Source organism: Anser cygnoides, chromosome 5, assembly GCF_040182565.1.
Source record: "Anser cygnoides isolate HZ-2024a breed goose chromosome 5, Taihu_goose_T2T_genome, whole genome shotgun sequence".
Classification (NCBI taxonomy): Eukaryota; Metazoa; Chordata; class Aves; order Anseriformes; family Anatidae; genus Anser; species Anser cygnoides.
In genome coordinates this window covers 38,162,740-38,179,730 of record NC_089877.1, presented here as the reverse complement: position 1 = coordinate 38,179,730, position 16,991 = coordinate 38,162,740, and the positions used below count along the sequence as shown (strand labels likewise).

Sequence of the window (16,991 nt, the reverse complement as noted above, 5' to 3'; positions counted from 1 at the left end):
GGTGCTGCTGCTTTGAATAAGATGGGACCCTGAATCTCTTGGTGGTGCCAAGGTGAAACCGAGTCTGGGTGGCCCCATTTCCTGAAGCTTTCCAGTTTTCCTCTCACAGGGAGATAACGGGGGACTCAGAGCCCTGGTTTGTGTGTGGCAGCTTCCTGCTGAGAGCAGTGCCTTGGGGTTCAAGTGGTGCTGTAGGGATGCTCGGGGCGGTGGGACCATGAACACCTCCAAGTGGTTCTCTGGAGTTCCCAGGGTGTATCGTGCTTCGCTCAGAGGGGACGGGATTGCTGCAGGCGTTTTGTATTTTATACCTCTCTGCTTTTATCCTTTGTTTATGATAAACAGCCTTTCTTGTTTTAAAAACCCTGCGGAAGCTGCCATGCAAATGCACAAGAAAGATGCGAAAGGCAGATGGAGGTTTGCTCAGGCACAGTTGTGCCAGCAGAGGCACAGGGCGCTGCTTCTGACCGAGGCATTAAACATTTCCATCCAGGACAGGCTCGCAGGAGTTAATCCGGTCTCTGACACTGCAGCAGTGAGGAGGCTCGGGCTGGGGAAGTCTGGCCTGACATTACAGAGGACAATGCCCCATTCAGGGTGGGCATGACAACTGTCTTGCTCACAGACACCCAAACCGCGCTGTCCATCATCACCACAGGCTGCCAGGAATGAAAGCGAGGATGTGTCAGGCTGCTTTCTGGGAAAGGGCTTGGTCATTCCGGGCTTTCTGTCAGATAGTGGTCCGCTGCCTGGTGACTCCCTCCATCCAGGCTGGAGGGAGAGATGGGCCACCAGCCCCTGTCCGTCGAGGGAAGGGACGGGTGTGGGAAAACACTCGCGACCCAAAGCATGTGGTTGGGTGTTTTGGTCGTATTTGTTGTTGTTGTTTTTTTTTTTTTCATATGCAGCATGGAAATGTTCATTGTGCAACACCGTATCGTTTGTGTATTTTGTGCTTGGTTTTGAATAAGCCCTGGAGCTGAGTCCCACTGTATTGCCTCCTCATAGGATCTGTTTGTCAGTGAGAAAAGGGGACACCATAAGGGCCATTTGTTTGTGCCCCACACTGAAGCTGGCTTTCATCCCAAAAACCAGACACATGCTCTGAGTGCTGGTCAGGAAGCAGAGTGTGGGACATGGGGCTGGTGGTGTGGTAGTTGTCCATCATGACCTTTAAATGAAGCACTGGAAGGAGCTGGTGGGTGTCTCTTACGCCCATGGGTGTGCACTGGCCGTTGGGTTCTCTGCAGCATTTCAGGTTCCAGCTGTGCTGCATCTGTCTGAAGCCAGGGTGGGCAGCACCAGTGGTGGCTGAGGTGACTTGTCCCCTTGCCCTCGGCCCAGCTTTGTCTGCTCTGTGCTGACCTCATGGGAGGAGAAGTCAGAAGCTGCTGCACTCAGGAATGAGCAAAATTGATTTTGCCAGAGACTTGTGAAGAAGACTCTTCCATGGAGCCACCCAGGGCTGTAAGATGGAAAAAGTTGATGCTGTTTGGGTTGGAAACCTAAAGCCTCAGCATCGCTGGCACAAGTTGAAGGTGTGAGGGCAGTAGCATATTGCAGTGATAGTAAGCCGACTTTTTTTTTTCTTTCTGAGAGACCACTGATCACACATCATTCTTCTCGAAACAGCAGTTTTGTTGCTTCCGAAAACCTCCATCAGGCTCTCTGGTGCTTGGCAGGCGTCCAGCAGCCGGCCTTCACTTTCCAGGATGCATTAATGCCTTCCCATCACCCGCAGCCCCTGCAGGGCCCCCTTTTCCCCCAGCCCGCTGCCTGTCTGCCTGCCTGCTGCAGCCAGTCCCTTCGTGGCCACCGTCACACACCTTGGCATCTCCGGCCCTTGGGAGAAAACCGCTTTGTTCCACCTCAGGCAGGTCCCCGCAGCTTTAGCTGCTGGCCTGGCCTTTCAAAAAAAACTCCCCAGGGGTTTCTCTTGCTCGTTTTTCCCTCTCCTCACACCTTCAAGCAAGGAGCTGTTGTCCTGTCCCTGCTTGGTGACCTTCAGGCAAGGCCCCCTGCCTGTTGGCTGTGTTTTGTTGATGCCAGGTGCCACCGAAGACCCCTTGATAGGCACCAGGAGGTGCCACTCATGCCTTTTTCCCCTTTCGCTTGCAGTATGCAGCAGCTTGCTGTGAGGATGTCGGTGTCACCGGCAGCGAGCACCGTCAGGTTTTGTGAAGAGGGACATCCTGCTGGGTCAGCTCGCCCCATTGTGCCGCGCTTCCCTTGCATCTGGCTTCCTCCCTCCTGCCTCCCACTAAATATAGCCGGGGGCATTGTGCGAGTGCCGGGCGGGTGAGAAGCGCTGTCCCCTCGCCTGGGGACAGGAGGGTCCCAGCAGTCAAGCTGTGCTAGTGGCGTTTCCCTTGCCAAGTGGGGTGGCTTTTGTTTTAAAAAGGGAAGGCTCGGGAGACGAAGTTGACCCTTCCTGAGCTTGCAATATCCGTTAAGGGGGGGTTAAATATGCTGGGGTTATTATCGTGTATCGGGTTTTTAGAGGAAGGTTTATCTTGGCTTAGCTCTGCTCTCACAGAACTCGGTTGTGTCATGCATGCCCGTTAGACTTTACACATAAATTATCAGATGATTGCTTAAAAGCTACAAAGATAAGAAAAACCTTGGGCACGATGGGCACATAAAAAGCAGTTTTGATCTTGTTTGTACTTTAGTTCTGATCCTAAGGGCTGACCGACTGATTAATAACTATAAACATGTTTAGACTCCTAGCAAAATAAAACACTTCGTTGAAGGGATGTCTCTCCCAAGCACTGGGAAGATTTGCTGTATTGCTGTTAGCTTTGAGATGCTTATATATTTATAAGCATAAATATAAAATATCTTCTTATTCAGATTTTGATTTTTTTCTCACTTTGGGTTAAAAATGACTGCGATCTTGCCTGATGTTGAATTATTTCTTTGATTATTTTTTGCACACATCAAGTTGCTTTGGAACAGAAAGTGGAATTCGCTTACAAAATAGTAGACCCACAATACTTGAGAATGTTAGTTAACTAAAAATACACTAAACATACAAGATACATGAGGAGAAAGCTGTGTTTTTTGGAAAAGGAGACAGTGTAACCGAACTGGTAGCATTGCATGGCTTGGGAGGGAAAGCGTTGTGGCTGTGTACCTGGGCTAAGCGCTTGGTTCCTGAGTGAAAATGGACTTTCGTTCCTCCGTTTTCTGAGCTCTCCCTGCCTGGTTTCCAAACCTTGAGTTAGTCGGGGAGCAAGCTGACGGTGCAAATTTAATAAGTTGAAATAAAAAAAATCTCTGTGGAAGAACCTTTGACAAACAAAGTCTAGATTATATTAACTGGGATGCTTAAGCAGCGCTTTTCCCTTGGTTTTGTGGCTTGTCCGTCTCTGAAAAGTTAGCAGGATAAATATTTGTCTGATGTTTAATCTAAACAAGCCATATGCCTTATTGTTTGTTTAAAAAGATACGTTAACTAATCATTTTTTATCTCCTCTGCTTAAATATTTAAAATAGGATGCCATGGGAACTCCAATAATGCAGCTTTCAGGACACTGTAAAGCCTTTGTCTTCCTTGCTACACCCTCTTCCTATCATTGATCGAGCTCTGTGTGTTTCCTGTGATTTTGGGGGTGGCTGCTTTTTCAAGTTTCAGTATTGCTACCTTCAAGTGCTTTGAGGTTTGACTGGTGTAAGTTGTGTGATTTGCGTTGGCGCCCAGACCAGCCATGAGGTCTTGGCTAGTGCAGAGGGAACACCTGTGGGCAAATTCACCCCAAATGAGCTTACTGATGGTGATAATGTTTATTTTAATGGGAGGAACAATAACAGTGGCCTGAAATAGGGTCTGAACTCAGGTAGTTGTGGACCACTTCCACCAGCCCATCTTGGTTCACACCTGGGGACACCAGCGTCAGCAGAAGAGTAGCAGAGCAGAAAGCAGGGTGAGACGCGGTGGCCTTTTCTGCTGCTGCCACATCCGCAGCTACCTCTGCTACTCTCAGGACTTAATTATGCATACCTGTAATTAGCTATGGAGCCAGCATGCCTGGCCCAGTGATGGGGTGCTTCTTTAGGAGGCTCTGCAGTAACGTCTGCCTCTTGTTCTCCCTTGCAGGAATCTACATACTGATTGCGGTTGGTGCTGTCATGATGTTCGTGGGCTTCCTGGGATGCTACGGCGCTATCCAGGAGTCTCAGTGCCTTCTGGGAACGGTAAGGGGCTTAGCACTGTGAGGGCACATGGCCACTGAACCACCTTTTTCTTACCCAACATCCCCTACAGCTTCCCATTTTGGTCTTGGTTTCAAGGCAGTCCGTGGGGAGTTCAACACTTGTATGGAGTCATCTAATATTTTTACCTGTTAGGGCTAGGAAACAGCAGAGATTTTCCACAATATCTTAGTGAGGGTGTTGAGGTAAATCTTGGGAAAACCATTACTGAAGCGCTACAGGCATCCTTGATGGCAGGCAGCAGCTTGGGATTCCTGGCACAGGATGAGCTTAATTGCACAAGCTGCAGCTACACCAAAAGCCTTGGCCTTGGGGGTGAGGGAGACCCAGTTATTTTTAGTAAGTTCTCGCACGTGGTTCGGGTTTAAACCAGATGCCAGGCTCCGTCACCATCACCAGGCTCTGCCAGCCTCAGGGAGAAGCTGGCTGGAAGTGGCCACATTCACGAGCCACCACGTGGGTATCCCCATTCTGCAGGCCCTGGGACAACCCTGTTTTAGGGCTTTCAGTGATTTATTTATTTTTTTAAATTTATTTTGATTTTTTCCTCTCCTCCTCCCGTAGCAGAGTTATATGCAGAAGAGGAGAGTGCTGGCACGTACATATCTGCTCTTGGACTGTTATTGAGGCATGTCAGAGTTTTTGGCACGTTGTGCTTGAGAAGGCAAGAAATAGCACCAAAAAATAAATAAATCAAAGGGATTAAAAAAATATATAAAATTTGGAGGGACTTTCCAGCACTTGGCTTTGTTGAACTGGAAGATTGTGGTCCAGTGACCTGTGGGTGTGGACTCATTTGGGACGGAGGGAACTGGAGCTTCTTGCTCTGCAGATTGCTTCACCTCTGGTTCCTTCTTTTTCCACATTGGCAAGAAGGAGGGGGGCTCTCGTCAGCTTTAATAAAGCGCTTTGGAATATCATTGGGTGAGAGCTGTGGCAAGAGTTTGCAGGCGTTACCATTGCTGCCGGGAATAGGAGGAGTCTGTGCGCAAATCCAACAGTGATAGTTGTAGCAAGGTCTGACAGCTTTGGATTGTCATTTTTGTTGTTGGTTTTGTTGGTTTTTTTTTTGTTAGCATGAGCTATTACAGACCCTGAATTACCCCTCGCTCCCTCTTGAAGTTGGAAAGAGGATTAGGAGGGCAGATGGCACGAGGTACCTGCAGCTCGGCAGGGGAACCGGCTGCTTCAGCTGCAGTTAGCAGCTCTAGCTGCTGCATGCTGCCCATCTTTGCTCACACCTTGGCTTGCCAAGGGGAGGCTGGAGGTGCCTCCTGATGACACTTTCTGCTGACCGAGGCTCCCTCCAGGCTCCAAGGACATTTCCAGGCAGCATCCTTAGGGTGCTCCCCAGGAGTGACCGGGACCACCTCCACGCACCTGCCCAAGAACAGCTCTGTGTTTCCATGGTGTAAAGCTGCATCTTCAACATTTTACATCCAGCTCGCAGAAGCATACTTGCAGAAAGATGGATCTCCAAATCTGGGGCGAACAAGCCAAACTTCACTAGAGGGTAACCACTGCAAGAGTGAGCCCTAGTGCTTAACCAGAGTATTACAGTGGCCTCATGCTTATGGTTTAGGGTGATGTGGGTCCCAGTCTCCCACGCGAGTTCCTGGGAAACCAGGGACAGATAAGTATTTAAATAGGAGTTGGTTGTTCTAGGACAAAGATGTTTGAAGTCCTTTCCTGCAGGCAGGTCAGGGGTCCTGTTCCCATTGTGCTGATATCCCTTTGCTCTTCATGAGAGTAAGGCCAGCTTGTAGCATTGTTCTGGAAACTCCTGTTTGCTCTGCTGTGGAAGAAAAGGTCCTGAATGTGCCTTAAACAGACACTGCCCAGAATCTGGGGCTGATTCCCACCCCATACTGTGATCTTATGTCCTCTCCTGGCTACATTCACCTCTTTTACGTGTTTATTTCCATGGGGCTTTTCTTAGGAAGAAGCCACTGAGCATGATGTGGTTGCAGAGGTAACGTGTGGAGCATACCTGCCCATGCCTTCCCACTTGGCTATGATGTATGGGCTCTACAGCATCCCATGTCCAGTCTATTGGACCTCCCATCACATTACTGGGATATGAACAGAAGGATGGAGGAAGGCTTGGGGTGGTGGCGGGGAGGAGGAGGAGTGTTGGGGTTGCGCTAACAGGGTGAGGCTGTGGGAAAACATCACTGCTAGTATTTATGCAAAAATCTGCAGTAGCCTTGCAGGGCTGAGAATGCCAAGAGAGCTGGCCATAAATCATACCCTGCAGCTCCTCAGCAGCCGAAATGTGCTTTTAACCCTGTGCTGGCAACTCCTTGTCCTGGAAGCATCTGTGGCAGAGCAGGAAGCTGGGCTGGATGTTCCTGCAGCCACGTCAGGAGGGGCAATTTGTCTTGTGGTGTGCAGGGTATCCTCATGCCTGCGGGTCCCTGTGTGGGAGAGGACTCTGATTGTCCCTTCTTGGCTGTACCGGTAGAAAGTTTGGGCACAGGGTGGCATCTGATGAGTTGTAGGAAAATGTGCTTGGGCAACGTGTGCGTATGAGAGACCTTGCTCTGGTCTCCCCCATCAGAAGTGCTGCTCTGCACCCCTACCTACCTTATCACTTCTTTTTCCTGTAGTCAAGTGTACTAAGCATCCCTCTCCTGATTTGTCTCCACAGTTCTTCACTTGCCTGGTGATCCTGTTCGCCTGCGAAGTTGCGGCTGGAATTTGGGGATTTGTCAACAAAGACCAAGTAAGACGACCCTAAAACCTGTGGTGTGAGGCTGGGAAGCTGGGGCGGGAGTGCACTGGGATCCCTCTGCTCTTACAGTCCCAGACTGAGTCCCGGGAGCTGGGATTTGCTGCGTGACCTGGGCAGGTCACTTAACTCCTCTTGGCTCGGCTGCTAACCTTTAAATGGGAGCACTTGATGGGAATGGCTGCCCCATGCTGTATGTGGTACGATGTCTGGGATAAAAATAACCCCATCTGGCTCGGGTCTCCTCCTTGCTGCCAGCCGCAGCAGGAGTGGATTCGTGTGTGAAGTTGAGGAGGAAAAGCTACCTGCACACCCGAGATGCCAAGGAGCAAAGCACAGACCTGGCCGTGTGAGAAGGAGGTGTCACCGAGTACCCAGGCTGAAACCAGCAGCTTTGCACCTCTCTTCCCGCTGCCTTCCCTACGTTCGCTCTCACATGTGCAAGATTTCGTCCAAAAACACCAAGCTGTCTGTGTGTGGGAACCGGGGCCATCCTGCAGCAAGCAGAGGGCTGGGCGTCCACCACTTGGTCAGTGCAGGCTTGGGGAAAGAAGGGGAGTTACTTCTGCTCACAGCTACGTTAGGCTCGGTGGTGGAGCAGCAAATGTGTTTACAAAGAAATGTAAGGCAGCTGTTGGAAGTAGGTGGTGGCCGGCTCAGCTTTCACTTGCATTTAGGACACAGATGACCAGCTCGGCTGTGAATGGAAACACCCTTGTAGTGATTCATGGGAGAGCATGACTTCACCAGCATAAACTCTTCCGTGGCTAACCGCATTACTATGCAGGCAGGGTGCTGTTCCCTAGCAACTTCGGTGAGCTAATTAACCTTTGCAGATGTTAGTTTGTGAATCCTGAGGAGCCCAAGATGTGCGATTGAAATGATGCAGAAAAACGAAGGCTGGGTAAGGAGGGAGCCTGTGGTTGTTCCTCTCCATGCCAGGGAGAAGGCACCTGGATATCAGAGCATAAAGCGGAGAAGTGTAGGATTTGCCAGTGTGAAAGGAATGACCTCAGCCACCTAAAATTAATTTTGCATTTTGAAATGAATGGTAGTAGTCAGTTGGCCCCCTCTGCCTTTTCAGCCGCGATGAATGGGCTGTTTGGACATCACTGCTAGCAAGGCAAGCAGCTTGCTGCTCCCCCAGCGTGGCTGAGGGCAGCTTATGAGCACCAGGGGCTAGGAGGGAAGTGCTGGGTGCTCCCAGCCACACAACGTCACTCTCGGGGACACCCAGTGGATAAGGTGGGAAGCCCCCTCGGGTTTACAGCCCTGGCCAATAGTCTGGGGGGACGGTCATCTCCCAATGGAGCAGGCAAAGGATTTTGTTACACAAAATGGCAGGCATTCTTTCCCTGATCCCGCCTTGTCAGAGCTGCTTTAGCTACAGAGTGAAAGGCGAGAAGTACTTTTGTTTTTGTTTTTGTTTTTTTTTTTTCCCTTTACCAGAATCAAATGGGTTTGATCACAGGGTATTGCCCTCCAAAGCAAACTTTTTTGAGCATGGAGAAATGCTGGGATAATTGATTTGAAATCACACTCCTTTTTGCTGCAGTCTCCTTTTTCGTGTGCTAATCCAGCGTGTGCTGCCAAGAGCAGATGTTCTGGAAAGCGTTTTCCATTTCATACTTTTTCATATTTTTCCTTTGCTTCTTTCACATGTCCTCCTTTCATCTCCCTCCGAAATTATTGGAAAGTGTTAGAGGAGAAGCCACAAGGTCAGCTTCTCTGAAAATCAGGGGTTTGGGGTTTTCTTGTTTGGTTGGTTTTGTTGGTTGGTTGGGTGTTGTTTTTTTGTTGTTGGTGGTGTTTTTTTTTTGTTTGCTTGTTTGTTTGTTTGTTTGTTTTTGGTATTGTGGAGTCTCGATTCCCCATGGGTGTCTGTGGTCTACCAGGCCAGGTGGCAGAGCTGGGGTATGGATGTGGCTTCTCATGCAAGCATTTACAGGATGGGGGTGTCCTGCTCTATGTAGGGACCCAGCAGGACTTTGCCACCCATCCAAAAGCATCAAAACCTCCAGATGCAAATGAGCCATGTAACTAGGCTTCAGTGTGTAATCTCTCCCAGTTTCTTCCTACCCCCTCTAAGCCAGACAGGTTGAGGTGCCCGTATCTACTGATATCCACCCTTTGCTTGCTTGGTTTCCATGCCTATGGTAGTTAAGAACAAGCCGTTTCTGAGTTCCTGGCAGTGCTAACAATCCACACAGTTTGAAGACTATCTCAGATCTCATGGTTCAACCTCCGTGGTTTGGCTGTCTTTGCCTGCTACAGAGAGATCGCAGAGCAGTGAAACAACATTGGGTGGAACCTGCTGACTGGTGAATGAGATTCTTAATGTTTGCTTTTTGTAGCATGCTGTGGCTGGAGGGAGTTGAGCCCTGTGAAAGACAAGCCTTTCTCCGCTCACCTGGGTGAATTAGCAGGGTCTGAACCTGTTAAAAACTTCTTGTCCACCTGCGAGTGCCATTTGAGGGAACCTGCCCTGTTCAGGCACATCCACTGTATGGGTTTCCTTATGCTCCTCTGGCTGAAAGGGACTTTTCGCGGTCTTTCCTAGATAGCCAAAGATGTGAAGCAGTTCTACGACCAAGCGTTCCAGCAGGCGCTCATGGCAGATTCGGACGCGAGCAACGGGAAGGCCGTAGTGAAGACCTTTCACGAAACGGTAAGATGTCGGAGGTCTTGCTGCATGCTCAGGTTAGGCCATACGTGGGCAGCCCAAGCTGGTGAACGGGGTCTGCAGTGCCTCGAATTGCATGCAGTTAACTTCTGCATGGGGTTTGTTGGGGTGTTAACTTCTGTATGGGGTTTGTCGGGGTGAGTGGCAAGGAGCGGCTGCCACTGTGCTTCAGATGCTCCTCCCCAGAGAGGAAGAGGAATTAAGTTGTCCTGGGGCGGGAAGTGAAGACAGCACTGAATTTGTAATTCTTAGGAGTGAACTGGGTGCTGGGTTTTTGCTGCCTGCCTTCTGAGCTCTGTGCAAAAATTCTCCTTGGCATAGGAATTTCTTGCAGCCAGAGGAAATGAGAACATGGGAGGAAGGAGAAGGAAGCGGGGTCAGGAAAACGAATAGGAAAATCAGGGTCTAAAGCATATAATGCTTCATTTAGGTCTTAGCCTGTTAGAGGTAGCTCTTCTTAGGGGTCAGGTAAGAGAGTTCCACCCTCTTAAATATTTTGTCCTTAGCACTGTGCTAGGAAGTCTGTGCTGAGCTTTAATGAAGTTGTTTTTGATCCACCTCAGCACTCCAGATTAAGTAAAACTCAGTGGAAGACAAATGCTGCTCTGAGGAATAATTTGAGACCTCCTCTGCTCAGCAGGAGGCAAACCTCTGGAGGGACTCGTGTTCATTCTCCTCCAGGATACCATACCTGATGTGTCTGGGATCAGTGCAGGAAGCAGCTGCATTGCATGTAAAGAAAAAAATGAAATTGGAAAGTTGTTTCTTCCCCCTCCCCTTCTTTTTCCCCATCCAAGGTGCCTCTTAAGTTTTAAGTGGCTTTTGGAGGTGTTTAATGGCAGGGAGAGCATTGCAAGAGAGCGTGTGCTGTCTGCTAACCTGTTGGTTTGTGGTTTTTCTTTCCTCTTTGTAGCTGGATTGCTGTGGTCCTGATAATGCAATAGGAACTCTCCCTGCACTGTGGAGAGAGGACCTCTGCCCAAAGGCCATACAGAAAGTCTTTGTTCAGGTAGGCTTGGCTGCTCTTCCCCTGGCACATCTCCTGCAAGGGAGCTTGGCTGCCAGGGAACTTTGGGGATTTATTCAGGATTTGGATACCGGGTAGAGATTTCATTTATCTGGGGATTGTGTAGAGGGCTGTTGGAGGTTCCTGTCAATGCTCCCCTTGCTGTTTCTGCTTGAGGGGCTTACAGAGGGCTGATGTTCCGTGGGAAGTCCTAGAGCCAAGGCCTGGCATGAGCCTGGAAGCATGAGTGGGACCTGGGGGAAAGCAGGAACCTTGGACCTGCCTTTTTGGATGCCCCGGGGGGTGTGGGAGGAAAGCAGGTCTGTGACCACGGTGTTTCTCTGCTTCAGAACTTGAGCTGCCACAAAAAGATTGACGAGCTCTTCTCTGGAAAGCTGTACCTGATCGGTATTGCTGCCATCGTGGTCGCCGTGATCATGGTAAGCGTTGCAGCAGGAAGGAATTGGCTATCCAGGACTCAGTGGTATTGGTGATCTGATATCAAAATGGCCTGATCCCTGGAAAAAAAAAAAAAAAAGTCAGCAGCAAAGATGTATCATCTCTGCTTTTATTTCCGGCATGAGAGTGTTTAGGTGGAGAGGAGGCTGGGGGAAGAGCGGAGGCCGTGAGGTTGTCCTAATCCCTAACGTGAAGGAGGGGGGAGCTCCCACGTTTTACAGGTCAGCACGTCACCAGTGGCCTTCTGTCTCCTGACAGATCTTCGAAATGATCCTGAGCATGGTACTGTGCTGCGGCATAAGGAACAGCTCTGTCTACTGAGACTTGAGAGACGGTGAGGGGAAGGGGGGAGCAGGGCAGACGGCGCTGGAGGGGACCCCAAGTGCCACCAAGTGACCAGGAGACATTTCAACAAAAGACAAAGAAACCTATGTATATAAATACTTCCAATATTACCATACAGTACTTATCATTTTTCTTTTGAAGTACTTTTTGTTTTTTAATAAATAAAACTTTCCCATATCCTTGTGGCTGAGTTAGTTACACATCAGTTTTGTGTGATAGGGAAAGCTGCTGTAGCAGGAGATCTAGTCCTTCCTCCCCTTTCCCCACCCCAAAAAAATCAGAAATATCGTTGGTGGAAGATGTACAGAGGGGAAGGCTGCAGCCTGTTCTCAGAAATCTTTGCCTTGGTTTTTACTCTTTTTCAGCACGGACTGTTTTTTTTTTTTTAATATACATATATATATATGTATATACATATATAAAATTTGATGACGAAGCAGGATTTAGCATTTTTTGTTCATTTGTTCTCTTTTCCCACCATCACCCTGATTCCCTGGCTTTTCCAAGCCTGGGAGAGAGGAGAGGAAGCAGCCCCAGTTGTCTTGGTGTGATGTTTCCCAGGGGAGATAGAGGTGGATTGCTCCTATCGGACCTGTTTGCAATACTAAATAAACTCTTAACAGAAGTCACAATTTTTGCATTCTCTGAAGAGTGCAGATTTTTTGCGCTTTTTTTTTTCCCCTGGGGGTTATAACTTTATAAATTGGCTCATTTCCACCTATTCATAACATTAAGGGTCAGTTGCTGGGGGTGAATTTTAGTCACAATTTTTCAAATATAATCACCTGAAAACAAAGTCACTTTTTTTTTTAACCTTGTTAAATGTTTCTTTATAGACATAATATTTTGGGAGAGACTAGTGTTGTACAAAGTTCCCACTGTTAAGCTGATGCCTAGATACAAATGATATTAGGGGGAAAAAAAAAAAAAAGAAAAAAAAATGGAAGAAAAGTCCTTAACCTTAACAATCCTACATTTACATATTGCAGGATGACTTTGGGGGATTTCCAGCTGTATACATACATGTTTAAATTTCATCTTTACATCACTCTTCTATTCAGTGAAATTTTCCCTGCTTAAAGCATATCATCACACACTGTAACATTGCTGGGAAAATTTCATAACTTGATTTTGAAAAAAAAAATTGCTTATTTCTTAAGACTTTCCATTTCCAGTGACAATAACAGCAGGAGATGAGCTTATCAAAGCAAGGGCATTCAGGATTTAAGATTGTACCAGTTGAAACGCTTTTTTGTGCCCTGGTAAGCTTCGATTGCCAATTATGTGTACGTGGCCTCTGTTGTATGCCACTCTGTTACTGTGTACATAAGAAGGGAAGAGTGACCCAGGATCTATGTAATAAAAATCAGAGTGTCTCTAAAAAGATGATCTATGTGTATAGTTCTATAGATATATATTTTTAAGCAAAGCCTTTTCCTTAGCCGGAGGGGTACTTGAGCTGGAAATGCTAGCATCTCTCAGCTCTTTGCCATGTTGAAGCAGGGGAGGGGAGGAGTTAAAACCTGCGATCACCTTCCTCACTTCAGGAATATTTCCGTTTCTTAAAGCATTTCACTTTCCCCCTCACCTTCAAGTTGCAATTAAGAGCTCCAACTCGGACAGGGAGAGAGACCCGGGACTATTATGAACTAGCACCTTGTCCATGGCATGTGGGTGCCATGGCCTCTGCCAAAAGGGGACAGGAGATTACTGCACTGAGGCGAGCCGATCTGTGCAGAGGCTTTTCTCCCCTTCCACTCAGCCCTTTTCTGTCCCTACCTTTTAGTATATAGGGCCTTCTAAAAAGTCTATATAGGGGTATATATATGAAATTGTGCTAGGTAAGAGGAGGAAGTGCTTCAACACATCTTTGGTTTGAGTGGGTTGGAGAAAAAATTCAGCCTTAGAAACAGCCTTAAAAGCAACACTGCCCTGAATGTCCACTTTGTGCACATGGAGAATGAGACTTGGTTTGGCAATAGGTAATCCCTTCCCCTGCTCCTCAGCATAGCTCCTTCAGGTCATCTACTCTGTTATGTGGCTATATGTATATGCATCAACCAAGCATGTGTGTTTACATATATATGCATCAGGATTGTTAGCATACAGAATGGATGTGTAACTTGCCGCCTTTTTTGTTGACTGTTGATAAATGTGTATAAATATGCCATTAAGCATTTCAATTCTGTTTTCTTTCCTTATACCGTATTTTTGATATTGTTCAGTATTCAGTTGATGCTGCGTAAGTAGCTGAAGCTCTGTTTGAAGACTGACTGGGTCTTCCCTGCAGAGGACTCAGTGCAGATCAGGCACGTCCTTGAATGTTGTAGGTTTGGGGGTCTGCATTGTCCTGTGCAGGATCAACTGGGAGAAAAGTGGTGCTTGGAGAGGGAGCTGGGGCTGTGGGAGGAAGAGCAGAGTGTTTGCTCAGACCATGTGCCACGCTGGCTGCCATTTGCTCTTTGGCTCCTTTCAGAGGAGAGCTCCTGTGCCACCTCCTGTCCCTGTGGATGCAGGAACCAGAGCTGGACAGGAGGGAAGCGGCCAGGGCTGTGAATGTCCTGGGGAGATCTGAAGGAGTTCTGCAGGGAGACAGTAATGCTTGCTTTGGAATTCAGCTGAGGGTCCCCATTTTTGACTGCATAGTCAGTCCCCAAACGGATGATAGATGGAATTGAGGGCTGTAAATACAAACCTTCCCTCTCCAAGGAAGCATATTGCTGGAGCAAGTGGCAGCTGAGAAAATGGCTGCAAGCCTGAGCAGGGAGAAGAGAGGCAGGTGGGGAGAAGCAGAGTGAACTTTCCAGGTCTAAGTTCAAAGACCACATGGAAAGGTCAAACAGAGCCACTGACAGCTTAACTGAATACTTGGGATTTTTTCATACTGTGGAGCATGCCACAAAGCAGTGTGTTTAACTTCTTTCTGCCTTTTTTTTTTAAAGAAACAAAACAAAAATCAATTTAATAAACGTTTCTCATCGTGTGCATAGTGTGATGAAATGCTGCAATTTTACAAACAGTTAACCTTAACACCAGGATGCTTTGTGAACCAGGCTTCAGCAGCATGGGTTTTTCCAGCCTCGGTGAGGGGGGGTGGCAGGCTGGGGACGCATCCAGAATGGTGCTGAGGGACAGCAGAGAGGTTGCTTACCAGCAGCGGTGGCTGCTGCAATTGTGCCCCCCTCAATGGAAGGGGGGCACAGCTGTGGGGGAGCTAATGCGTATTGCAAAATGGGGTGACTGTGTTGAAATTCAGGGGAGAGGCTGTGGTGGCAGTACTGGGCATGCCCAAGGGGCTTCTAAAGTGACCGAAAATAGCCCAAAATGCCCTCAGCTGCCATCCAGCCAGGGTCTGGGCTGTTTTTGTGGCTGGTCTGGTAAGGCCACCGATGCTGCTGCCGCCTGCCCCTCCGCACCATCAGGAGAGAGCCCTGCTGAGAGCGAGGGAGGAGGCCGAGTGCTGTGATCCCACACCCGCCTTTCCTTCTTGCTGTGTCTTGGACTTCTCACTGCGTTTGAAGCACGGCTGTCCCCGACAGCCCCCGGCCATTGCCCGTGCAGAGAGGGAGGGAGAGTGATGTTCAGCTGCTGCGAAGGAAGGCAAGCCCTGCTCCCTGCTCCTGGCAGCTGTGCCTGTGCTACAAGATCATACCCATCTGTTGTTCTTTCACTTGTTTACCTGAATGTTAATGGAGTCGGACATAATGACTTCTGGAAAGAAAGAAAAAAAAAAGAGATATTTAAAAACAATAATAATAAAAGAAACAAAGCAAAACCTTCCCTTGTAAGTCGATTTTTTAATGATGTGTTGTCAGATCTTGTTTCTTTCCATCGCGTACAGATTTCTGCCATGTCTTCCAAGGGAACAGGGTTGTCTTGCTCTTGTGTCAAAGCAGAATTCAGGCTGCTTTAGGGAATGCAGTCCTTAGCTGACCTTCTAGGTGGTTTCCCATGAATATGATGCTCTTCGCTTCATGCCTTAGAACATTTGGATTGTGGTGCTGTGTTGTTGCTCCAGATGGGTATGAAATTATTCTTACCTCTTCGGAGCTAAGATTAAGCTGATGTGAGTCACTGTCAGACTCAGGCTAGTGTTCAACAGGAAGAAAAGCGATAGTGGAAACAAACTGGCAAAGCACAGCGCATATTTGGCATGCAGGCTGTGTGCCTTGGGACATCAGCCTGGAAGCATAGCTAGAATCTTAACCTTCCCCAGCTAAATGCTGTACCCTGTTTGCACCTCAGGTTTGACTATTAACACTCGTGCTCAGAGCCAGATGAGTTGTATGTGCTGTTGGAGCTGAGATGCTGAGAGGGAAATGGGCAAACCAGGCCCTTTCAAGGTGCTGTTAAGTGAAGACACTGGTTGTGATTGGAGAACAGCAGTCCTGCTGCATAGGAGCATGTGAGGCTGCACAGATAAACCACTGCGAGGGGAAGGGGTTGGTGGAAAGCCTGCTGCCCAGTTGTTCTCATATTACACCAACAGCCATGGCTTAGGCTTTTTTTGGAAAAATGTTTCTTGTCCAGAGGATTGAAGGACTTAGAAAAGCAGGGCCAAGAGCTTCAGCTTCCTAGGAATATTACCATGGATTTTATTTTTTTTTTCAAATAAGAATTTATGCAAACAAAAAAATGCAAGTGTGATTTTTTTCTTAGCTATACCGATTTGGGCTTTTCCCAGTGGAATTCTTTTCTTTCACCCACCACTCCTAGGTGTTTAAAAAAAAAAAAAAACTTTCTAGAGTATTTCTCATGAGAGGTTTTGGAGATGTTTTTGCTTTGGCCAGCTCTATTTCCTAAGCCTATTCTGGGCTGTTTGTGTTGTAAGTAGCAACGTGCCTAATTGTTTCCTACTAAGACAACTGGGACTAACAGCAAAGGTATAAATTGCTGATGTCCATTCTGTACTTAGATGTTGTCTAAGCTCTAAGTATGTTTTGCTATACTCCCACGGGGGAGGAGGAAAAAAAAAAAAAAAACAGCCAGCTCTCTCATACGAGAGCTGTTTACAGCAGAGATTGCTGCAGGGGAAAGCACCCTCCCTGTTCTCCAGCTGCCAGCTCCACTTGCCTGGCTCAGTGATGAAGGATGTGCTAGTTGCTATGCTCAGATTCCTGCTCTGAACCACAGTTGCCTTTGCTGGGCATCTGAAGGTGCTGAAGGGGAGAGGCAAACATAATTAACTACATGACTAGCGCTTGATTAAGTGATAAGCACAGGCTAGAATCCCAAAATCCTGTACATACTGAAACAAAGTAAAGGTGCAGTGTTAATTTGTGTATTTTTTGTGTGACCACTCCTCGGTTTCAGCCTGGGGAGCATTGTGCTATCCTGCACAGGGCATGAGCTCAGCAGGAGGGCGGATGCGTAAAGATGCACTCTTGGTGCAAACATTTCAGCCAACCTCTGGCAGCTTGTCTGATGCAAGCAGCCCGATGCTTTCCCTTCAGAGAGTCCAGGGAACTGAAGCAGAAAGAAAACACCATCCAGCTGCTAAAAATGCTAAAAAAGCGCCCACATTTTCACACTTGCAAATACAATACAGTGGG

General features: G+C 48.0%; 1 protein-coding gene across 1 annotated transcript in view; it reads left to right on the top strand.

Moving 5' to 3' along the window:
- Positions 1 to 14,422, top strand: part of CD81 (CD81 molecule) — a 31,021-nt gene extending 16,599 nt beyond the window's left edge. The window contains exons 3-8 of the mRNA XM_048066636.2: positions 4,100 to 4,197; positions 6,866 to 6,940; positions 9,507 to 9,614; positions 10,543 to 10,638; positions 10,986 to 11,075; positions 11,353 to 14,422. Coding sequence (XP_047922593.1) covers positions 4,100 to 4,197; positions 6,866 to 6,940; positions 9,507 to 9,614; positions 10,543 to 10,638; positions 10,986 to 11,075; positions 11,353 to 11,415 — 530 coding nt within the window. The 3' untranslated portion in view covers positions 11,416 to 14,422. The remainder of the gene's footprint in view (positions 1 to 4,099; positions 4,198 to 6,865; positions 6,941 to 9,506; positions 9,615 to 10,542; positions 10,639 to 10,985; positions 11,076 to 11,352) is intronic.
- Positions 14,423 to 16,991: the final 2,569 nt, after the last annotated feature.